Raw genomic sequence first — 24245 nt, 5'->3', positions numbered from 1 at the left:
CCAACCTGAATGGGTCTCCTCTACCATAACTGCATTAGTGAACAGAAATACTAAATAAGCATTACCATTATTCATGATAAACCATTTGCTAAATTAATCAAAATCACTGTAGTCGCATTTCAGGAAATGCTGTATGTACAGTCCTGAATGTGATGGACGTGTTTTATAATTGGTCTTTGAAGTAACACAGGATAGTGAAACTTGATGAAATTCCTGCATGCAAGCACAGTGGAAACCATTACCTAGAGAAGCAGCTGCTTCCCTTCTGCTGCACTAAAACCACAATATATTTATTGGAATTTATAAAATCATCTTGCTAGAGATACATCAGAGTGTCTGGAGATGTGAAAACAATCCCTTAGCTTTTGGAAGAGGGAGGTCCAGTCTGTGAGCAACACCAGCAATAGACAAAGCTTTGCTATGATAAAATGAAAGGAAGGTGGATATACATGGATATGAATGAAGGTGGCTGAAATGTGTGCAGAGAAAATACAGTCCATAACCTGGCATCAGGTAAAAAGATTGCCTATTTCTGTTATAAACTTGGTTTCCTCTAAGTGGGGCTAAAAGGGAGCATGGCATGGATATTTAAAAAATAATTCTCAGATTTTGACTTGGGGAAAAAAAAGAGATGTTAAGAAAGAGTTGTGAACCAGAACATCAAATGACAGGCTCTGTCCCCTACTGCCAAGTCAGCTTCATGAAGGGACTTTGGTATCTGGTGACAAAGCCTGCCTGCAGGATTCCTGGTACAGAGCGGAACGTAAAAGCAGAAGAATACTTTGTGAGGCTATAGGTTTCTTTAACATCACCGATACTGATGAGAAGAGCCTTCAATTTTTAGTTGAAACTCCGAGAAAGCTTTTAAAATGACTAGGAAAAGCAACAGATTGGATGGTCAGAACAAGAAAAAAAAGTGGAAATAAATTAGCACTTTTATTCTAGCTTTTTTACTGATGTATCCCTCTTTCCCTTTCTCCTTGCCTTTCTTTCTCATGCAGACCTGTGTGTACATAGTAAATTGGTCTCTTACAATAATTGATTTTGAAAATTAAGAACATATTTTAGGCATTTCCAAAGGACAGACACAGATGTGGGAGGTCTCTGCCTTCCCTTACCCTAGCAAGTTCAATCTCTGTTTGAGTTACTAAAAGACCTGTTCTAGTTATGGACGAATACAATTCTTAAGCCAAATGCTGACCTCCCAATATTTAAGATATTCAACTCATACCTACATATCTTCAAATATGCTTCTGAATGACTAGGTAGCTTTCGTTTCAATCCATGTGTTTTCTAAAGAACTAACCATGACATTGTGCTAGTTGGAATTTATTGTTCAACAGCTTGAGACTGTGGAATATGGTCTGTCAGACTTGCTGTTACTGTAGGCATTCCTGATGCATTATGTTGTTGTGCTATTTGATTTAAAGAGGTAACATATAGTCCTAATGAGAGATGTGTTTTTAAATAGTCACATTTAAATCCTGGGTGTATAATTTGACTTGTTAGCAAGAAGTATTAAATAAGATTTACTTGTTTAATTAATAAAAGCTGAAGCATCAATTCTATGGTGTTTTTTCTTTCTCAGGCAAATAGTTCTCTCATACTCTACCTCCTGCACTAAAGCATTTACCTTTTATGCAAAATGGTCCATCGTAGGCAGTTTTGGAGCAGTCACAGGAGTAGCCATTGTATTTCTCGACACATTTACCTCCATTTGCACAGTACATCCCGTAGCTCGTGCAGTGGCCAGAGCAGCCAGGCTTCACCCCTGGCGTGACTTTTGCTCTCTCTTCCAGGTCCAGCGTCACACCGTTCATCCTTAATGAACGAATGCAGCCTAGGAATCCTCGCTGGCCTCCTGCAGCACCTGAGAGGGAGTGTAAAACTGTGAGACAACACTGAACAGATTTTATTGTTGCTTTATATGAAATATCCTGCTAAGCTTGTGACAACAGCTGGAAATGGTAACTTCTTTAAAACAAGGAATTACCTTGTCCAAATGACAGTACAATCAATGAAACCTAACCTTTTGATACCATACCATAAGTAAGCATAAAAGGTAGATGTTTTTAGCAATTTGTTTTACACTGAAGTAGACATTTGAGATTCTAGCCCTACACTGTAAGATTTCACTTAATTTCAACATCAAGGTTTTTAGAGATAATGGTGGAAGAAAAGGGCTTGGCTGGATTCCTAAGGTATAGCCTTTCTTTCCATAATTAGTGATAACGGATGTTAATAATAATAACGCCATGATATGCTTTGCAGTGTTACATTTTTGAAAGCCACGGTGGGCAAAGAAGAAAAAGATTCAAATCCCCACTCTCAGTTACCATAGGAAATACAGATGTTAATTTCCAAACAACATCAGGTACACTGGTTAGTTGTCTGAACATAGTGTAAAGAATGCAACACTCAAAAGCTACACTTGAAAGTCTGAGTGGAGATAGTTTCTCATAGCAGTTAACAAGAACTGTTCATTTTTATCCCTAGTAAGCACTTGCTGAAAAATATGATTTCAGCTAGGAAAGTCGTATCTGAAGCTGGATTAGAAACAACAACCATAAAAAGCAAACTAAAAAAATACAAGTAAATAACAGTGAGTAGCTGACATCCTTTCTGCTCATCCCTCCTCCCTTTGATTACTGCAGTGCCCCAGGTGCCAAAGAGTCCCTGAGGAGATCTGAATGCTCATCACCACAGAGCACAGAGCCTGATATTTACCTGAGTGGGAAGAGGACTAAATATGAACCAGAGACAGCCACTTCAAACAAGTGCTAGTGACTGGATGACTTGGACTGGAGGAGGCAAGGCTTGGTCTCTGCTGAGTGCACACGGCAGAAGGAATTCTGGCGTGATTCTATTCTATGTAAACTCATATACATTGCAGTGATGGAAAACCTTCTTCCTCTTTGGTGACTGCCCTAGCCCCTAGGACACAAAGTCATCATACCTAAGGCTCTCTTGCTGGCCCAAAGAACAGAATAATCTACAGATTTAGAATGTGGAACAGGAGGCACCGAAGTTCAGGTGTTCCTTTTGGGCACTCCAACTCAAATACATTCAAGGTCTGACTCTGGGTAAGGTTTAAATCTGTTCTCTGAGAGGTGTGTTCCAATCATGAAGTTATATGGCATACATATTTTTCAGAAAGAAAAAGAATCCATTGCAGATTTTGACATTCATGTTTTGGCAATATATGTACTACATATTTCAAGACATTGCTGGTGTTGCAGTCAATTCAAAACTAACAAATAAAATCATCATTATTAACAGTTCTCAAAGAACTCAGACTGGAAAAAACCCCAGCTCTTCCTGCTTTTGGTAAAAGGTTTGGCATTTCTTTTAAAAGGTTAAGGCTCTCTCTTTTGAACAAACTTCATCTTTCAGCTTATTTTGAAACTGCCTTTTATTGAGATCATAGCAGTAAAGGAGAATCTGAGCTTGTAAATAACACCTGCACATCTGGTGACACATTACACACAGTTTGAAGTGACACTGGGCTGATTACTAAGGCAATGAAGGCTTTAAACATCATTTTAATTCATTTGTATTGTTGGATGCTGACTAACATGGGGAAAAAAAAAGAGATTTTCTTTTCTTCTCCTTTTCCCTCTTCTCCTTTTATAGATATCTAGAGAGGTATGAAACTACTTCTTTACTCAACATTTCATGGAGTTCTGATTCCAGTTAATGACACTTGGCATGTCTGTGCTTCACAGCCCCGAGGCTAACAGTCAGAGAAATACAAGTGCTGCTGCAATAACCTGCCCAAAATGTAGTGGAAACCAGTAGCTCCAGAAAGCAGCTGGACTAACTTGGTTCCAGGGACTGCATTTGTGTAACATTGTGTGGTGCTTTCCTACAGCGAAAGGGCAAACAGCCCATGGGACTAAAGGCAAAAGACCACAGTGAGAGCTGTGAACACAAAAGGATGGACAATGATCAAATCTAAAGAGGCTGGAAGTACTGCCGAGGCTAGGATGGGCACTGCAGGCACATGCAGTCCTGGCAAGACCTCTGCAGAAGTTTTCACTTTCCTAGTGCATAAGTTTGCCTGGGAGAGGCACTTGGCAAAAAATAAGTTTGGCACTACAGCCTGCTGGAAGATACTTTCAGCCAGGAGCTGCAGGTGGAAAACGACAAAACCGACAAATTTCCAACGCACAATATCTTTCTCTTGGTTAATCATTGTATTTATGGACACGCTTGTCTTTTGTAATCACATCACCCCCCACCCAGCCCCCCACTTCTCCTCTGCCTGCTCTCATGGAAGTGCTCGAGGAGCACAGCTTCCCGCTTTAAACCGACTGCTGCTGGCCAGACTCGAGGCAAAGAATGTTCAGCATGTGAGAGCAAGGCCTGGCTACCCACTCCGCGTCTTACCAACATAGAGCTGGCTGTACAATTCCAGCCGCGTGTGTCCTTCTGTCGGCGCTTTCCGCACCTCCAGGGGCAACTGGTCCACCTGCAGGCTGGCCTGTTTGACATTCCTCTCGGCGTTGACCCGATGCCACTGGTCGTCATTGAGCTGGCTGGGAGACCTGACGACAATTTCCACTGGCCCGTTTCCGACGTCGAATGAAAAGGAGACCTCTGTAGCAGCTGAAATATCAAGGAAAAAGGTGTTTACAGTTTGTTTACAACCTTACATTGTAAACACATTCACTTACACTGCCTGAACAGAAAGGAGTCGTATTGAGTAGTAATACGTATTGCAAAGTCCTCTGTCTGAGCTTATAAGCACATTCAGTTCCTTCTAACTTGAGAAGGAGTTAGACTTTTAGAAGGAAACATCAACAGACGCTAAACAATAATCTTGGATCTCTGCAGCTTTCCAGGTGGCTTTTTTTTTTTCCCCCATGGGATAAGCATTTTGATAAAAAAATGGCACAGAAGTCTAATTTCTTTTAAAATTATTTTGAGAGGCAATTCATTTTTGCAGTGATCTAGTAATGCTGTGGTTATGACCTATGTAAGTTTTTATGGCTGAAAAAGAAGTGAATTCTTAGTAAGCATTAAAGTGCTCTGTTTATGGTGGATGATTGAAATCATGTTCAGAAATTTTGAAAATGTCCTTTAGGCCCTATTAAACACTCCTTTGGGTCATCCTTGGCAAATATATACTTGATACTTATTATTAAATGGTGAATGTGATTAATAATATATAAAATATTTTGGAATAAAGAAATATAATTTTGACTTCTTAATTTATATAACTTTGGGGCTGAAAATTATATTCTGATGGTAAATCATCAGATGAAAGTGTTAACAGACAATGGATTATCCATGATAGCATTCACAAAGGAGGATACCAGACAGAAGTAAAAACAATCCAGAGTTCCCTTTAATTTGTTTTTCTTACATATAAAATAAAAAAGCCAGAGCTCCCTCTGAAAAATCTCAGATGCCCAATTATGATCTCAGTGTTCCAGTACAGCTGTGGTCTCTTGTTTGGTTGAATTAATAAAACACTATTATAAAAATCTTACTCAGTAAAACTATTAAATTGTGGCAGAAGCATCACTCCATAGTCATTACTACTAACAATACCGATAAATAGTGGGAAATATTTTTGTACACGACCTAATAGATTTTCATAAGGTTATGTCAGACTTAATTGACAGCATTTTTATGAAACTGAAAGGATAGGGATAAACTTTTTACAGAGAATGTTCTTTCAAACAGCATTTATTATATAATTGATTTTTTTTTTCAAAATTGTCTACTTCTAAAAGAAAAAAATAAAAGCTCTTGTACTTTCTGTTCTCTGCTGAATAAAATAATTTAATTTCTTGAATGAACTGCCTTTCTTAAGCCATTTAGTCTGTTTGGCCTTTTGCACTTTACAAAGAACAAAATTTGTATGAGCTAATGCTTGCTGCTAAAGAAATAAAGATGTTTCATTTTAATGATGTTTTGCAACTTCAGCAGTTCTGCCAATAAACTCAGGCAAATTAGGAATTAGAGTAAAACCTATCCAACACTTAAACTGTATGTTGTGTCCAAATCTATTTTCAAGGGTGTGTGTATAATTCTCCTTTACATTTTGCTTTGAAGAACTGCCTCAGATCTCTTCACTGTCAGGCTTGCATTGCTTCCCAAAAGCTGTCTATCTACAAGACTGTAAAATGAAAATCCCTTAACAGACTTTTGCTCTTATTCTGAGGCAGTTGGTGACATTGTTAACATTACGCATGGGTAACTTGACTGTTACTGAATCCAGGATTTTTGAAAACCTCTAGAAGAATGTTTCTTTGTTTGCAAACTCTTGGTCTTCTGGATGAAAGCATCTCTATTTTTTTAAAGGAAGGTTATACTTCTTTTAAAAGGGAAAGTGTAGAGAAGAGGCAAATAGAGATATTTCAAGCAGAAGTTCTGCACTTGCATAGTCCAACTTTATGCATGGTTTTAAGCTGAAATTTGTATCACAGCCTAAAAGACAAATAATTAAATTTGTACTTATTGAAGTACATTATTCACTTTGAAATGAGTACCATTTGTATAATTTAATATTATATTTTTATGCTTAATCTTATAGTTAGTGAAAGAAAAGCATTTCAGAAAAATCATGAAAGGTCATTTTCAGTGCATGTACCTTGCTGATGTGCTTGAAAGTTAGAGAAGATAACACAGCATCTATGGACTTTCCCGATCCTTCCCTAAACAACCTAAAAACATGATTCTCATACCCAAAGGTAGGAAACTTATTTGGTAGACTGATGGACATGGAAGAAACATGAAACATGATAATGAAAAAAACTTTACAGATGGGCAGAGGCTTCATGACAGGATGTCTCACGTGGAAGTTATGTTGCTGGTTCTGACTCTTCATTCTTGGTTCTATTTTCAGTCTATGGAATAAGAGTGTTTTCCAGCCAGGGACATCTCTAGGTAAAATGACAGGCACTTGTACCTTAATAGAAATGGATGTATATCTGACCAGAGGCATGTTAGTCAGAAAATGAAGGCAAAAGAAATTGTACCACTGCCCAAAATGATACAGGTGACCTGGTGACAACTGACAGGGAGAGGGCTGAGGTACCCAGCTTTTTCTTGTCTCAGCTTTCACTGGCAATTGCTCTTCCCACATCTTTTGAGACCCTGAATCTCAAGGCAGGGACTGAGGGAATAAAGAGTTCAAGGTCAGGTTGGACAGGACTTTGAGAACACCATGCAGCCCCTACTCCTCCTTTTTTCCTCTACCCTAGCTTTACTGCTGAGCAAGGTGTTGTCCCTTTGGTCAACAAGCAACTGTCTTGGTTGTGTCCCTTTCCAATGTCTCAGCCTCCTGATGAGAGAGGCAAACCTTTGACGCTGTGGAGCACTGCTCAGCTACAGCCAAAACACTGGTGTGGTATCAATGCTGCTTTAGGCACAAATCCAAAACACACCACCATATGGACTGCTGTGGAGAAAACTGACTCCATCCCAGTCAGAGCCAGTACAACATCAAATTCGTTGTGAAGTTCAGCTCAGCTACTGTGCCGAAGAATAGCAATTATTTAGCTTCTTTTCCTAAGTACGTTGTACTTTTCAACTTCCCTATGTCTACACATACAACCCCCTTTGACTCAAATACATTGTTGGTTGACGTGACAGTGGTATTATTCTGTCAAATGTTTGAAGGGGATGATTAAAATATATCTAACATACATGTACATATGTGACTATTTATCCAAAGTGACCAACTGGACCAAGACAAGATTTTTTTTTTTTTTTTTCGAAAGATGCAGAAAATGAGCTGTACAGGTCCCAGAGATTTATACTGCTCAGTCACTTTGTAGCTGATAAAGTGAGTTTTGCTAATGATAATTTTATTTTCTATTCTATCAAATACAGTAAAACTCAAGCCAGTCTTTCTAAGAAGTAAGAACAAGGATCAGACTTTGAACATATGTCTGAAATAGCTAAATTATCATATTGAAAATAAAAATAAATGTGGGTTCTAAGTTATTTAGTCAATACAAGGTTTTGTGATGGAAATTTCATAATATTGAATGAAGGTGAATTTTTTATGGGCTCCTGCTACATATATTCACTCAATAAGCTGAGGTTTGTGGCTTAGTTTTACCCTTTCTGTGCCTTGTGCAATTACATATAATTAAATCTGAACACGTTCCTTTTATTGATTCAATTTTCTAAGGTCTCAGGTCATGGTCAGCCATCTGTTCAGAACACAGAAGAGCAACTTTGGCAAAAAAAATGCCCTTCTCATCCTTTGTTCTGTGTTCTTGTTTTTTAGCTCTATTCAGATCCCGTCTTAAATCTATGAGGTATTTGCCCATATATGCCCATAAAAAGGAAGGGATACAATTGAGCCACTGTGCAGGATGAGCTGGCAAGGCTGGGTGAGTGGCATAACAAGAACCTATGAAGTTCAAAGAAGACAAATATAGGTGCTTGCACCTGGGAAATTATAATCCAGGACTGCAGCACAGACTGTAATTTTCCCAGCTGGGGAGCAGCTCTGTGGCAAGGGACCTGGGGTTCCTGGTGGACAACTAGCTCAGTATGAGTGAGCAGTGTCATGTAGCAGAGAAAAAGCAAATAGGATGCTTGCTAACATCAACAAGGACACCACCAGCAGAGATAGAGAAGTTATTTTCCCACTCTTCTCAGTGCTTGCCAGGCCACACATGGATGTACGATGTCCAGTTTCAATCCTCACTAGACAAGAAAGATGTAGACAGGCTGGAGAGTGTCCAGAGAAGGTCTACAAAGATGATCAAAGGACCAGGAAGCCTATCATATGAGGAAAGGCTGAGAGAACTGGTTTTGTTCAGCCTTGAGAAAGGAGGCTTGGGGGACACCTCTCGAGACTATGTTCCAGTATTTAAAGGGTGGCTACAAAAAGGTGGGGATGTTCTTTTTACAAGAAGTCATATGGAAAAGATGAAGCCTAATGGCTAGAAGTTACTCCCAGGGATATTATGATTGCACACGAGAAGAAAACTTTTCAAAATGAGAAGAATCAGCCACTTGGATAATCTCCCCAGAGAAGTGGTAAATTCCTCAACAGTTGGACACTTTTAAGATTCAGCTGGATTGTGAGCTGGGACATCTTGTCTAGACTGTGCTTTTGTCAAGAAAATTGGACCAAATGATTCTTGAGGTCCTTTCTAACCTGGTATTCTACGATTCTGTGATTCTATGACTGCACTGTCTGTAGGATTCCACGTTTCTTGAATACTTCATTTCAAGGCTTTCTAGTAGATTTATTTTAGTTACACACAAGTTCTGAGGGTCAACTGCAAGGGAAGTAGCATGCACTGCTTTGTCCTTTGCCATGCAAAATGTCAGGTTAAATGGGCTGATAGACTTTTCTGGTATTCAAGACCTGTGACCAGCTTGATCTCCCATTTTCCTTGAACTTTTTGTATTTCAAGTATCTTTTCCCCCTGCTATTTTCTAGTTTGATCTTTGCTGATACATTTCAGGCTAGGATCTCTAGTTATAATGAAGTTGGCAGCAAAGAAAGAGATGTTGATGGATGGTTGGATTCTCACAAAATGCTAAGCAGTAGGTGGAAGCTTTCAAGACACATAAACTGTGAAAAAAAAAGGAAGAGGGATTATAACCCTCCTAATAGACAATTTTTTTATGCCCATCTCTTTATTTCTCTCCTTCTGCCCCATTATCCTTTCTACAAAACACATTTTCATCTCCTCCTTTGTACTTTGTTTCTCTCACCTCCCCGATGTATTTTTATACCTTCAAATGGGTCTTACTGATGTTTTAGTTGACTTACATCAAAGGAAATAGTATCTAACTTCTTTAGGATCCTTTTGAAATTCAATTCTTAGAACATAAATGCCTTGTTATAGCTAGAATCGGAGCTCACTTGCTTGGCTGTAAAAGAGTATACAACAATAAGCCATAAACTGTAAACTAAACGTGCCAGACAGATACTTGTTCTGTGAAAACAACAGCTTCAAAATATTCTATCATCTCTGTAACGGCAACATCTGCCAAATTTCTTGGGCTGTTTGTTTGTAAATACACTTCTGATGAGGGGCTCTCTGACTGAACCAGGAGACAGAATTCAGTGAAATGATTGCAGATGAATGAAAACTTAATCAAGAGATAGACACGCTAAATGTAGAAATGTAGAACTAGTGGTCTACCTATTTTTATGGGAAATCCATCACCACAGTAAAAATCAGGTCTCATATCTATAGCCACTGGAATCCCTCCCATTGCCTTTAGTAGACTGGATAGAAAAGAGAGCTTTCTAGGATTTGAAAGCAATTGTCTTGTTCACCTTTTTCACTTGGACAGCTGGGTTTTAAGACAGTTTTACAAAGTCATATCTGAACTACTTTCACTGGTGCCCTCATTTGCACAGGGCTGAGAGAGGCCATGCCAGTGCTGACATGGAAACAGCATTGATAGGTTGTTCCTGGCTGCTGAAAAGAGGTGGAAAGGGCTACAGATGGTACCCCGAAGTGCTATATTGGAACAGAGGACCTGCTTTAAGGAGACCACTTCTCAAAGGACACAACTAAAAATTAAAGCTACCAAAGCAACATAACAGAGAGAGATTGTTGATTCCAAGCTGCTTGACTGCAATATAGAAATGACTGCATAGCGTGGCTGTCTGTTAATAACCAGGTAGTTGTCTAAAACCACTACCATATTTACAATAATTGGACTAAGCATCTGGATGGTTTCATCATTTATCTAATTCCCAAATGAAATACCCATTTGAATTAATGACCAAAAATGTCATTCATTTGACCAAATGACAGTGCACATCTAACGCCCAAGACTGCAGTGATCTCTGAGCTAAGTGCCAAATGAACTAGCTCTGGAAGCTGCACAGCTGCATCAGCATGATGCTGTGCCAACAGCAATTAGTTCTAATGAGAGACTATACTGCAGCTAGGATCAAACCCAGCATAGCTGAGTGGTGATTTACGTGGACATGGTATCTTTCTTAGGAATAGCTCAGGTATCTCTCTAACATGGGGGTTCATTGTAGAGGCTAGACACACTTTACATTTTCCTGTAGGTTACAAGTAAAACAAAGAAAAATCATTAAACTTTACACTCTGTTGGATCTTATGCAATCATTTATGTAAGTGTCAAGAAGGAAAAAAGGGTGAGTAAAGCTACTGCTTTGATTTAACGTTATTTAACACCCACTTCTCATGTTATAAATCCATCCACAAGATACAATATAAGAACAAGTGAGGCTCAGTGTCTTTCTGAACCTTTAGAACAAGCTGATATTCTGTAGGGATGAACAATCCATCTGATCTATCATCTCAACTTCTTGAGCCAAGCAATAGACAACCTTGCCAGAGGGAACACAATACTGAATCTGATGTTCACCAGTGTAAACAAGTTAAATGAGGACATCAAGATAGGAGGCAGCCTGAGCTGCAGTGATCACATACTGGTGGAGTTTGCAGTCCAGAGGGACATGGGTCAGGTAAGGAGTAAAGCTAGGCCCCTAAACTTTAGGAAAGCAAACTTCCAGCTCTTTAAGGAGGTTCTCTCTTTAAGGGAGACTGCCCTCATGGACAAGGGGGAAGGGCAGAGCAGAGCTGGTAGACCTTTAAGGAAGTCTTCCATATGAGGCAAGAGCTAGCCATCCCCAGGAGTAAGAAATCAGGCAAGGAAGGCAAGATATCAGCATGGCCGAGTACGGAACTGCTGCTCAAACTAAAGGGAAAGAAACAAATGCAGAGGCAGTGGAAACAAGGATGGGTAACCTGGGAAGAACATAGAGATGAAGTAGATTGTGTAGGAAGAGGTGAAGAGGGCCAAAGCAAAGCTGGAACTGAACTTGTCAAGGGATACAAAGAATAACAAGAAGTGTTTTTACAGGTATGCTAAACAGAAAAGGAAGGTCAAAGAAGGTGAACCCATCCCTGATAAACAACGCTGGAAAACTGGTAACAGTGGATGATGAGAAGGCTGAGGTACTCAATAACTTTTTTAACTCAGTCCACCATGTCAGCCTCTCTTTCCACTCCTCTTGAGTGGATGGACAGCAGGATGGGGATTGGGAGAACAAAGTGATTCCCACTGTAAGTAAAGATCAGGTTCATGACCCCCTGAGGAAAATGCATGTATATGTCTATGGAACCCTATTATATGCCTCCTAGAGTCCTGAGAGAATTGGCCTGTGATTAGTCAGGCACAGTTTTCTCTTGGTGAAGCCATGTTGGCTGCCTCTAATCACCTCCCTGTCACTCATATGCCAGACAGAGGATCTGTTCTATGATCTTACCAGGTAGACAGTTGAGATGAAGCAGTAGTTCCCAGGGTTCATTTTTTTACCTTTTTCCAGTTACTCAGGACTTTGCCTGAGTGTCATGATATTTCAAATATCATGGAGTGTAGCCAATTTTCTCAGGACTGTGAGGTGCATCTTGTCAGTCCCATGGATGTATGTTTGTTCAGCTTTCTCAGGTGGTCTTGAACCTCAGCTGGGTTGTGATAAGAGAGACTTTGTTCCCCCAGTCCCTACCCTGATGTTCAGGGACTTGAGATATGTGGGAATAGAGATTACTATATGTATTGATAAAATATTACTTCCCTGTGAAAAAGGAAGTACAGTGACTGCTATCAGCATTAACTTTTTAACAATATAACTGTAAAGTTAGTTTGAAATAGAAGTAATTTCAGAAATTCTGTAACGGTATTACTGATTTCTCTCAGTGAAATTCTTGTTGCCTGGAGGAAGTATTTTTAAACATGTTTTACCTTCAGTTGTAGGAAGTCTAGAAGCACATATAGAAAGAAGAGAAATTAACCTGTAAATGAAAGGCAAAGGAAGGAAAACTTGTATAGCTGAATGGCTGTAACCATTAATAGGTTTGGACAAAATTACACCATAATATATAGAAAAGACACAAATAGTAATCAAACGGTGCTTTTTTTTGCAAAGATTAAACTAATTTATGGTAAATAGAATTTATTAAATTCATGTGTAATTTCATTAGGAATACATAACTCTTCAAAATGTCTGAAGCCTCTTACGACCTTTTCAATGTGTTTTTGTCTCAAAATTTTCATAGTATCCTGCATACCAAAAATAACCCCAAATGAGAATGAAAAATAAAGAGAAAGGCTTTGTTGAATGCAGGAAAGAGCACCCCCTAAAGTGTCTATCCTTCTCATATTTTTGATTCTTGTTTTCTCCACAGTTTGGTTTGCAGCCTGGAGGCACTTGATTCAGTCTCTCCTGTGTGCAGTATCTACATCTGGTAGCTGTAAAATTGCAGTGACATTTATTTGCAAATGGACAGGGAATTAGATCTACTGAGAGATGTTGACCTGATTGAGCAGGAGCTGCTGTTTTCTTATCATATGACTATGTTTTCACATTGTAAGACAAGACTGCACACAAATAAATTGTTTTGCGGCATGTTTAAAAGGAGTGAACTTTAGTGTGCTATTGTCCGTCTTTCACGATACTCTAATATCTTCTTTCAAGTAAGATTCACAACTGGACAAGTAATTTCAAAAATTGGACAAAGAATAAGTCTAAATTCTAGCTTTCTGTTTACAGGAAACAAGCCTCTTTGGATTAATGAGAATTAAATATGTTAAAATCATTCTTTCATCATCTCATTTTATGATTGTTCAAATATACTTTCATATATCTGGCTGGCTGACTGAATAGCTCTCTGTTTTTTTGTTCCTTCATTGCCTTTGTTGGATTAGACTCCCTCTACTAGAATAACCTTTGCCTATTTTATCCATGCTGAGCCTTGAAATTCATTATCCTCACCTGTGGTTTTAATCTTAGATATTCAGTACATATTAACTCATTCAGAAGTACTACACTAAAGTGCACACAAGCTACCTGAAACTGGCTAAATGCTCTCCAGGTGCAAGGTAGTTAAAAAAAAAGTGGTCCTGGCTTTTCTGACCTTGTGGACAGACATCAGTTCCCTTTCTAGTGACAGACAAGCACTTACACATATAATTTGCAATATTTTGGAAAGGCATTACTGTACTGTATCTCAATATGAAGGGAAATCAGAACTCAATACATTACCTTTCTCATCATGAGTAAACATCTGTGTGAGGACAGAGATAAGAAGGGATTTGATTTTGGTACTAACTAAGTTATTTTTATCTCACTTTAAAATAATCTCAACAAGTAATCAACTAATAAATATCAGTCTTCCTACACAGTAGCTTAAATTGCTTTGGGGGACAAAAAATTTGCATTAAATGATAGTACAAAATTTTCTCATGAAACATAATGCAAAGGCCAAATATGCCCTAAGAAGATAATTATTTATTAGCATTATTTATTAATTACTTCAGTTATGCTAATTGCACTGTGTCTGTCTTGTAGATAAGCACTTGGAAACAACTCTCATTTTTATCATTATATTTCAGTTGATGCAGTAATTTTCAGCCATGGGCACTAAGAACAAAAAAACATTAACAGTCCTGCATAAACAGGGAACCAAAACAAGATATGTGAAAAGACCTGTTTAAAGTCAAACACTAGATGGTTAGAGAAGGGCTTGAAAAAATACCTGCTTGCTTTAATTCTAAGGCAATAAAGACAATTTCACATAGATGTTATCTCCCATTCAGCCAGACCTTTTCCAGTAACTACTTAGCTACCTGGAAAGAAAGAAGGAATGGGAATGGTGACTCATTGAAAGTCTGTTGATTCATCTCATGAGGGTAACTAATGCTTAAAATAATACAGCAGCAATACCTTCTGGTGTCTTTTGTGTCAGATGATTCACACAAAGGGAACTATAGTCAGTGCACGGAGTGGAAAAGGAGAGGAGGCGTGTGTTTTTCTGTCAGTAGTGGGTTATAATGCACTTCATTATATCCTTTTAACTGCAACACTTTACCATGAAACTGAACTGATCCTATGCAACAGAAGGCACCACAACAAGGGGGAAGTACAGACATCAGAACAGAGCTCTCCCATGCAGCATATAAAGGGTTTTGTGTAACTGGTAGTTATTTTTTGTTGGATGAAAAGCAAAATAAAACTGGGTGGTAATGTCCATGAAATCAGATTATGTCTGAGCATGGTAAAGCAATGGAGAGATTTATTGAAAGGACAGAGTGGCTTTTTTTACTATGAAAAATTGCTAGGAAGTTGTCACGGTCCTAAAACTGCTGAGCAATGGGTCTGAGTGCTTAGCTTACAAGCAGATACAAGGATATCAATCCCCCCCGTCGAATATGTTGTGTTTGAATGTCATAAAAATAAGCCAAAATTGTAAATTGTGCATCATACTAAAAGTAGTATGAGCCTGGTGCAGGCCTGAAAATTAGACATCAAGACTCACACTTCTGTGATGTGCTTTGTTAAAAGCACATTCCCTGTGTCCTTTTCCTTCTCTTCTGAGGTGCTCTCTTTATTCAGTAGTTTGTGTATTAGCTGTAGGTTCTGCTGGAGGCTGTGGTTAAGACTTGTAGAGGTTTTTAGGTGCCTGGGTGGTAGGTATCAAAACACTTTTACATTCAATAAGGTCCTCATGGTGGTATGAATTTACTGATTTTTCTGCTGGGCTGTATAAGTTTCTGTCATTTAGTGCCTATTTTATGAGCAATTTTTCATGGCTATTTATTTCTCTGTGGCTGTCCAGGGGTCACCATCAGAGTAAGGACCCTGTTGCACTATGCTCTATACTACCACAATAAAAACAGGCCATCCAAAAACATGACTCAATTTTATTTTTAGTGTAGTAACTCTGTATATGAAAAGGGTACATGTGAGGATAGATGGGCCCAGCTAACTGTGGTTCCCTTTTATCAAAAGTTTTAGACAAAGATTTTCTACTCTGGAAAACGTAATAATTTACATTTGCTAACATCCAGGGTAGACCCCTGAAGTTGGAAGAAGATATCTTTGGTATTGCTTACTTTTTGCTCTGCAGCAGGAAAAAATATCTACCAAAAATACAAACCAGAAGTATCATGAAATGGTAGAGGAGACAGAGAAACAGAACTGACTTGTTGGAGGTAAAAATATGTTCTTAGACTTCATGGTAATCAGAGGCAGAATATTTGATGCAGTGTGTGAATGAGGGACCTGCCTGGTTTAACCACCTTGTGTTAACTTGTGTTTGCTTGACTATACATGAGTCTCAGGAAATGTAAAGCCAACAGGAGACCTTTTCTTATTTCCTACCATAGCAGTGGCAAAAATAAAAGGTGAGTGAAAGGATTTATGAATTTATAAAGCATTTGTTTTTAAGATTTCATATTAATAGAGAGCTGTCTCAGTCCATGAGTTGAGACAAAAATCTCTACTTTAAAAACAAAATCAGGACATTTAGATCAAGAGGATCTAAAAGGTCTGAATTATGCAAGATGGTGTTATAGCAGCCTTGTGATAGTAACTGCTTTCACACTCTTAAAAAATAGATTGCTGTTTTATTAACTTTTAAACAAAATTTTACACAAATGGTTTTTCTTTCCTTTTAACATGCAAGAAATTATTCATGTGTGCAAAGTTTCTGAATGAAAAGTTGGAAGCAGAAATATTCATTTTCCTTATCCTCAAAACAAATGTAGCAAGGTAAGGTAGAAAGATAGAGTCTGAATTGAGAGTGGTTTAAACTGATATGTTTTTAAACTACCATTTAAACCATGATGAAGTGCTGCAAAGTGTTAGGAAAATCTGTGGCCAAAACTTTATATGAACATTTAGCATCTACCATATTATAATGTTCTCACAAACTCTTGAGAAAATAATTATATTAACTTGAATCAGTCTGTTGACAAAATGTGAATTAATCATCTGCATAAATATTTAAAGCACCTTGGATACAACTTTATTATTATTAAAAACACCTCTACTTTCATTATATCTTGTTATCTAGTCACAGAAAATAATTTTCTACTTTAAAACTTAATTGCTTTGGTGAAAACAATAAAGAATAATTTAGACTTTGAGTAGGCTATTTAAGCAATTGCCAACACTTTATCTAAAAAGTTTAACTTAAAGAAAAAAAGTAGTTTTCAGAGTACCAAGACTGTTAAACCACTATGAAGAAAAATTCTCAAAAATATCTAAATAATTTAGGACCAGAAGATCCATTGAATTGAGGACACATAGCCTCAGGAAACAATGGAGCCTGGTTGGACCCTTTCAGATTTCCTCACTCATGGCATTTCAATGTATAGGATGATGTTGATGATTAGATTTAAATGTAAGTGTGACAGTGACAAAAGACAGGCCTCTGTGTGCACCCTCCTTTCTCTTCTACTATCTCTGGTGGGCAAAGAGGTTTGTCCTAAGATAAGAACACTGTGTGGAAGTTGCAGGAGGAACTGTCTGGGTGCTTACATAATTAATGTATTCTGGGGATGGGGGACCTGAGATATTTGTGATTGACTGTGGTGCACATCAGCCTGCATAAGGGTATAAAATCATACTGGAGACTGCACCAATGAGGAATACTGGTCTCCCAAGGTAGAAAGCAGCTTCCAACTGGATCCCTGACCCTGCAAGGGTACATCCAGCCCAAAGATGGGGAACACTCACTTTGGATGAGTGAGAAAAGTGCTAAGATCCGGTCACATACAGAGATAGAATCCTAAAGTAGTTCCATAGGCGCCCTGTTGCTTTGCAATTGGAAATTCTGCAAGGCCAAATATTGTCAACCTGTATGCTTCTGCCTAAACATGAGTAAATTTTAACCCTTTCAACAAAAACTGTAGACCAAACATGAGACTAAATGGACCTAGTCACATCTAGACTTCTTGGAGATGCTTAGAAAACCAGGGTGTCTCACTGAAACCTGTGACTCGACAGGAGGGACCATGTCCTCATTATAATATAATCCACTGGAATAATGATAGAGTTGTTATTTAGATACTGCATTGGCACTATTTAGATATTGTATTAGCATTAAATCTAATCATAATCATCCACATAATCACTGTGTCCACAACTTCTTGTGCCTGGCTGAGAACTTTCTCCCGATTACTGTGCCAGAGTACGGATTCAGGAGCAGAGTGGTGTGGGTGACAGTATAGTGGGGATCTGATGCAGGCCACCTGGTGGGGAAGAACAAGTGGTTGAGACCTTCTAGAGGCAGCTAGAAGTAGTCTCATGTTCACAGGCCCTGGTCTTCCTGTGGATCTTTGCTGGAGAGACAAAACAGTGGAGCATACGTGAGTTTCCTGGTGCAAGTGAAAGAGAAGCCAGTGGGGAGAGATGCTCTGCTGGACCTTATACTCAAAAAAGGAGGGGCTTTCTGGGGATGGGAAGGTTGAAGACAGCACCAGCTGTGATCATGGGATGGTAGAGGTCAGGATCCTGAGAGGAGGGAGCAGGGCAAAAAGAAGATAGTCTTATGGAAGTACTTAAATGGTACTTAAGTAGGAAAAAGAAGACTAGGAAAAATGTGGGCCCACTGAATGAGGCAGGGTACCCAGGGAAAAGGCTGTGGAAATAAACCCCTTCTTTGCCTCAGTCTTTACTAGCAAGACCAGCCTTGCACAGCCTGTCCTAGTGGATGCAGTGCAGGTAGGTAACTGAAACTCATGTGGGCAGAGAAAAGGAATGCACAAGGAACATCTGCCTAGTCTGACCATGTAAAGCAGGCAGAGCAGTGCCTGCTTCACTGAAACCAGAGCCCTTCACGTGCTATTTGGGTGTTATAATGATGCAGGCACATCTGGGCCTGCCAGAGGATACATCCTGAGGAAGTTCCTTTGGAAAATTCTGTCTGGTATGGGCTGGACATGATTCCTGATAGGTGGCAGGTAGATAGTTATTTTTAGTATCAACATTTGGTACTGAGATGCTGAAGCCTGCTGGTAGATCTAGCCTCTGACACCTTGTCTTCAGGAGGTGAAGTAAATCAAATTCAGTCATTAATATCAAGAAAAAAGGAAATTTGTCCTCTTGGTTTCTTGTGGAATATGTTCTTGTTTCCAGTGCTAAAGCAGAAAACTCAGTGAGAAATCTGAGCTTGTTGAAGTCAGCTGAGCTCATAGTGGGATCCTGCTACTACTTACCGCATGAACTAGTTGAAAAAGTCACGCAGTCACTTAGAAGAGTAGCAGGAAAAGAAAGTCTTTATATATCAGGGTGTTTACTTGAGTTCTACATGTGAATTTTTACGGCAAATTACAGGAAATTACACAAAGAAAATGTAAACTAATGGAGTTACCATAGTGTAATGACTTAGTGACAAGATTTTACCCTGCAGCTGAGCAAGGTAAGAGCACATATGAAGTTTGTAAGCGAAGCAGACATCACTGTCTAATGTGAGGCAGAACACAAAGAATATGAAATCCTATTGAGGATTTAACAAAGTCAACATAATGGATGTCTTTTTTTGATTTAAAAAGCCCTCTGATTTTTGGAAGAAGAGAATTGCATAGATTTAGCATATTTGATTTTCTTTTAAAAATAGTAAAGATGAAAAACAGAATTGCAGAGATTGTTGATGACCTGGATAAAGTACAGCTCATCAGAAAATTAAAGGACCTCTAATTTGGTTAGGGTCAAGTCATATTTAGTATTATAATGAATACCTTTGCACAAGAAGTCAGCATATGACTGTTGTGGTGGTTTTTTTGTTTGTTTGTTTTTTTTTGTTTGTTTGGTTTTTTTTGGTTTTTTGTTTTGCTTTGTTTTGTGTTTTTTGGTTTTTTTTTGTTTTGTTTTTTTTTTTGGTTTTTTTTTTTTGTTGTTTTTTTGTTTTTTGGCCAGTAACACAAGGTTAGAAAGGTTAGAAAATAATACATAATAAACAGTACCCCAGTGTGATCAGCCAGAAATTCCTAGGACACAATGGGCAGCCTAAGCATTAATTTCATTGTAGAGGGTACTAATAAACTATTACCAGAATTAATGTGAGTAGTTTTGACTACCTGTGTTTAAGAAAGAAGAATTCAAGGTGCAATGAGTAGGAAGAACCCTATTAGCATAACCAGAGAACAGAACAAGAGAAAATACCTTATGAGAAGAGAGTTTATCTTGCTTAATACAGCAATTAAAAGCTGAGAAAAGATGTGATTGCACCATAAATACACAAGGGGAAAGAGTAAATACTAGAAACGCAAAATAATTATTTCAGCCAGAGAATAATACCAGAGCAAGAATGTCTGGCTATAAAGAAAAAATGCAAATCAAATTGTTAGGAATTAGAAGACTCCTAAAAAACAAAGGTGTGAAAGTCTGAAACAGTTGCCCCATCAGCAAAGATTCAAATTATTTTAAATAGAGAGTTGGATATATTTAGAGTGCTAGGCACAGGTTATGCATTGTGGTTGCCTGTGACAGTGAGGATCTAAATTCAAGGACCCAGAAGGTTTGTTTCTGTCATGTGCCTATAGCATCTGGCAATTTTGTGCAGCATAGTAAATACTCACTTTCCACGGGAAAAAGATTAGCACACACGAAAAAGGTAACAAAGCCTATGCAGTTTCAGCATATAACAGAAAGTAGACTGGAAATGAGGACAAAGACCTGAGATGAACTAGTGGGTGGTACTGCCAGTACAGTTTGCCATGTGTTGCATGTATTTAGTGCAATACAAACCAAAGTTAGGGAGAACTTTGCTTTTTGAATGCCAACCAGCTCCCACCTTGAACTTTATGTGAGCTGCAACTGATTTATAAGACACTGAACATAAAATGACTATTAAAGTGGCTTTTATGGCAATGAGAAAGGCATCCCATCACCCTTGAAAGGAGAAGGGTAATGCCGAGGGGATGTGCTGTATGGCACTGTACAGTGCAGGGCCATGAATGCCATACTGATATTGAGGCAGACCAAAAGCAACCTGTACCAGTTCTCTGTCAGAGTAATTTCCCCATAGCGCTGAGCCTAGGATTTTTTCTTGGTCAGTTTTAGCTTGGTCCCTAGATGGAATGTTTATTTTCTGCCTTTGTCTTGCTTCCACATGCCAGACTGGGCACCTATCCCCATCTGCTAGTTAGGAGAAAGGTACAGGTGGAACTGATTGCTCTGTTTGAATATCAGGCATTTCTGCATCACCTACCTCATCTGAAATAGAATCTTATCTTTCAAAGAATGCTGCTCGCAGTTCTTCAGAATGTTTTGTTTGTTTTTTTGTTTGAAACTTTCATTGTCCTGGAATAGGATGAGGGTTTGCAAATACTGCTGTAAAAACATTTGGATCATAAATTTCCCTGAAGAAATGTAATGTTTTCCCCTTTAATTTGATAACTTCTCGTAGGCCTCTGGGATAAAGAGATGTTTCTTTGTCCTATGCATTTTTTGACATGTGGCTAATGCAGCATGCGTTACTACAGGGATTTTTTACAGAAAAGTGACCTTCTGCTAGGGAAAAAAAGTAACAGCTCAATTAAAAGAAATAGTGAAGGTCACAACACTTTCCTTACCCAGGTAAAAAACTAAGGGGTGGAAAAGGTAAGCTATATTTACTGTAACATATGGTAATTTGAGTATTATATGGAAAACTCATTGATATGGTAGAATTCTATTTTAGGATGCCTCTGGAGAAAGAAGTGATGGAGTTATTAAAATTTGTAAGAAAATATATTAATCAGCCTTGATTTAGAGCAGTGAGTCTGGAGGGAGGAATGCTCTCTGGGTAGAAGAAAACAGCAATGGGAATCACGGTCCCTAGTCTGTCACTGTTTCTTGTCTGATTTTAGAGGAGTTACTTATGTCTTAACTGAGTAGCCCAGAAACAGCTAAGCACCGGAAGCATCGTGGGACTTTTCACATGTAAATGTTAGGTATTAGAGTGCTGTCAGTACTCCTTGCCCACAGAGCAAGTAGACACATCCTGAAGCTATACCACTGCTCCCTTTAGCAAGCTGCTCCACATAATCTCTTTCACAGCTGCCAAGTTCAATGATCACTCCTTGGGGAGACTTTTTGGGGCACCTAGCATTGCAGGGGTTATCAGTCACATGGCATCCCTGAAAGTAGTGGTTGTAAATATTCCTAGCTTTCTAAACAAATTAATAAGAAAGATCCTTCCTCTTTTACATGTTAATGCCAGGATCAAACACAAGTTGACCTTTATTTCTAAGCCTCATATTTTTTTTTCTTCTGTTGCTAAAGTGACTTGGAATCATAGAATTAATCATGTTGGAAAAGACCTCCGAGATCATCAAGTCCAACCCTTGATCCAACACCACTGTGGTTATTAGACCATGGCACTAAGTGCCACATCCAGTCTCATCCTAATAACCTCCAGGGATGGTGAATCCACCACTTCCCTGGGCAGCCCATTTCAATTTCTGATTACTCTCTCTGTAAAAAATTGCTTCTTAATATCCAACCTAAACCTCTCCTGAAGTAAGTAACCTTGCTGTTTACTTACTTCAAACAATAACAATGAGACACAATTCATTGCTTGGTGATGATGGGATGAGAGATGCTACAGAAGTGAGTAGAATGTCTTCTTCATTAGAATTATATGACACTGTCCTTAAGAGAGTTTTCTGGAAACAGTAGAACCTTCTTCCCAAATTCTCATGAATATGGTCCTTTCAATATTTGCTTTCAGGAACACATCTTTTCCAAAACTCGGGATATCTCTTATACAGAAAATTCAAATGTGATTTATTTGACAAACATTTCAGGTACAAAGTAGTTAGGTGTTCATTGTCATAACTTTTGCTCATCTTTCATAAATTTACAAAACTATATAAGAAAACTCTAAAAGAGAAAACATCCTCTTTTTCTCTCTCTAAAACACAGTTTTAATTTTAAAAACGTGGAAATTTTGACCACACATGAATGGTTTCAGGAAGTTCTGATTTACAGAAAAATTAATACCTTATTCAACTCCTTTCCTTTCTAAGCAGTCCTAGATGTTGTCGGCTGGCCAGCCAGCTATGAAAATAATGAAGCTCTGTAGATTTACTGATGTATGTAAAAATTGAGGCTTCAGGTAATTCTACATCTCTGTCAGCTGTTCCGTAATGGTGACAAGTACAAGCCTGCCAGAGGAGTTTCTTGATAAATGAAATAGTTAAAGACTTCAGCCACATTCATAGTAGAATTATATCACTGTTTTTTTCTTGACAGTCTTCTTTTTCAGATGTTTGGAAGGGTTATTTCTTAAATCAGAGAAATGTGTTCTTCCCTTCCTTCCTGTATTTCCTCTCTTCTCAGAGATGGCAGTCTGGGGCTTTACTAAAGTTGCATGAAATTACTCTTAAAGATACTGCAAATTCCACCTTTTTTTTTTTTTTTTTTTTTTATATATATATATATATGAACCTGGAGCAAATCTATGCAGTTGTTAGACCTTAAGACAAGATAAGACTTAAGACTTATTAGACTCAGAGACAGTACACCAGTAAAATAATTTAATGAGTCTTTCTAGTAACAACTTTTGTGCTTTCCAAAGACTTGAAGTTAAGTTTATACATCACTAATCACATATTACAGGTTCATACAGGTATTATACACATAAGGGAAGAAGAAAATAGAATTTGCACTGTTTACTGGCAGGATGCTGATTTCAACATTTTCCCTTTAGAATGATAAAAAGTAAAGAAATCGAGAATAGGCTGTTTGAAGTACAGCAGCTGTAGTAAATATGCAATGATGGTTGTTATGTAAAAAACCTTTAATACAAAATAGCTGTTCCACTAGAGAATGTGATGGCTTAGCCAAAAAGCAGCTTGGCAAAGGAAATAGTTTGGGGGTAATTCTGTAATTACTGTACTGACTTAACTTTGTGTTCCTAATGAGGAAGGAATTCACATATTAATTTTGCAGGACTTCTGTAAAGGGGAAACAGACTTTTAGGAAGCAGCAGATTCATCTGCAAGCTGTGTAAGAAACTTCTGAAATTCTGAAACTTTACTTTCCATTTGAATGAATTCCAGAAAACCATAAGTACAGACTGAAATGAAACAAACATAAAAACTGTATAAAAGATAGGTTCATTAAATAAATGTGCAATTCAGAAGAGAGAACGAGTTTCTCTTTGTTACTAAACTCACAACATTCAACACTTTTAAAACATTTTTTGAGTCACTTTTTGAACTTTTTTTAAGTCACTTTTTGAGCTGTGATTGGTAGAACATTTAAGTCACAGAAAGGCCTATTTTCTGGGACTCTGAAAATTTCAAGAAATAGTTTTCAGGAAAGAAAGGATAGAGTGAATGGAAATACATCAAATGAACTGCTTTGTACTTTATATAGTCAGCATAGTTTTTACAAATGTTTCACATCTCTTTTTACAGATCATATTTCAATTTCTGCCACCAAGAACTTATAATCTAAGGTTTATATTCAGGGACATGAGAAAGAGGTTGAATTT

The 24245-nt window shown here is 38.2% G+C and overlaps 1 protein-coding gene across 1 annotated transcript in view; it reads right to left on the bottom strand.

The window, feature by feature from the left end:
• CNTNAP2 (contactin associated protein 2) overlaps positions 1-24245 on the bottom strand; it is a 1021111-nt gene that overhangs the window by 89147 nt on the left and 907719 nt on the right. Inside the window, exons 17-18 of the mRNA XM_050333690.1 lie at positions 4390-4608; positions 1634-1870 (exon numbers count right to left, since the gene is read on the bottom strand). Of these exons, the coding sequence (XP_050189647.1) occupies positions 1634-1870; positions 4390-4608 (456 nt within the window). The remainder of the gene's footprint in view (positions 1-1633; positions 1871-4389; positions 4609-24245) is intronic.

This window comes from Myiozetetes cayanensis, unplaced genomic scaffold (genome assembly GCF_022539395.1).
Source record: "Myiozetetes cayanensis isolate MyiCay16 unplaced genomic scaffold, myiCay2020 scf1, whole genome shotgun sequence".
NCBI lineage: Eukaryota > Metazoa > Chordata > Aves > Passeriformes > Tyrannidae > Myiozetetes > Myiozetetes cayanensis.
The sequence above is the reverse complement of the archived record's forward strand: the minus strand, read 5'-3'. Positions and strand labels throughout refer to the sequence as shown.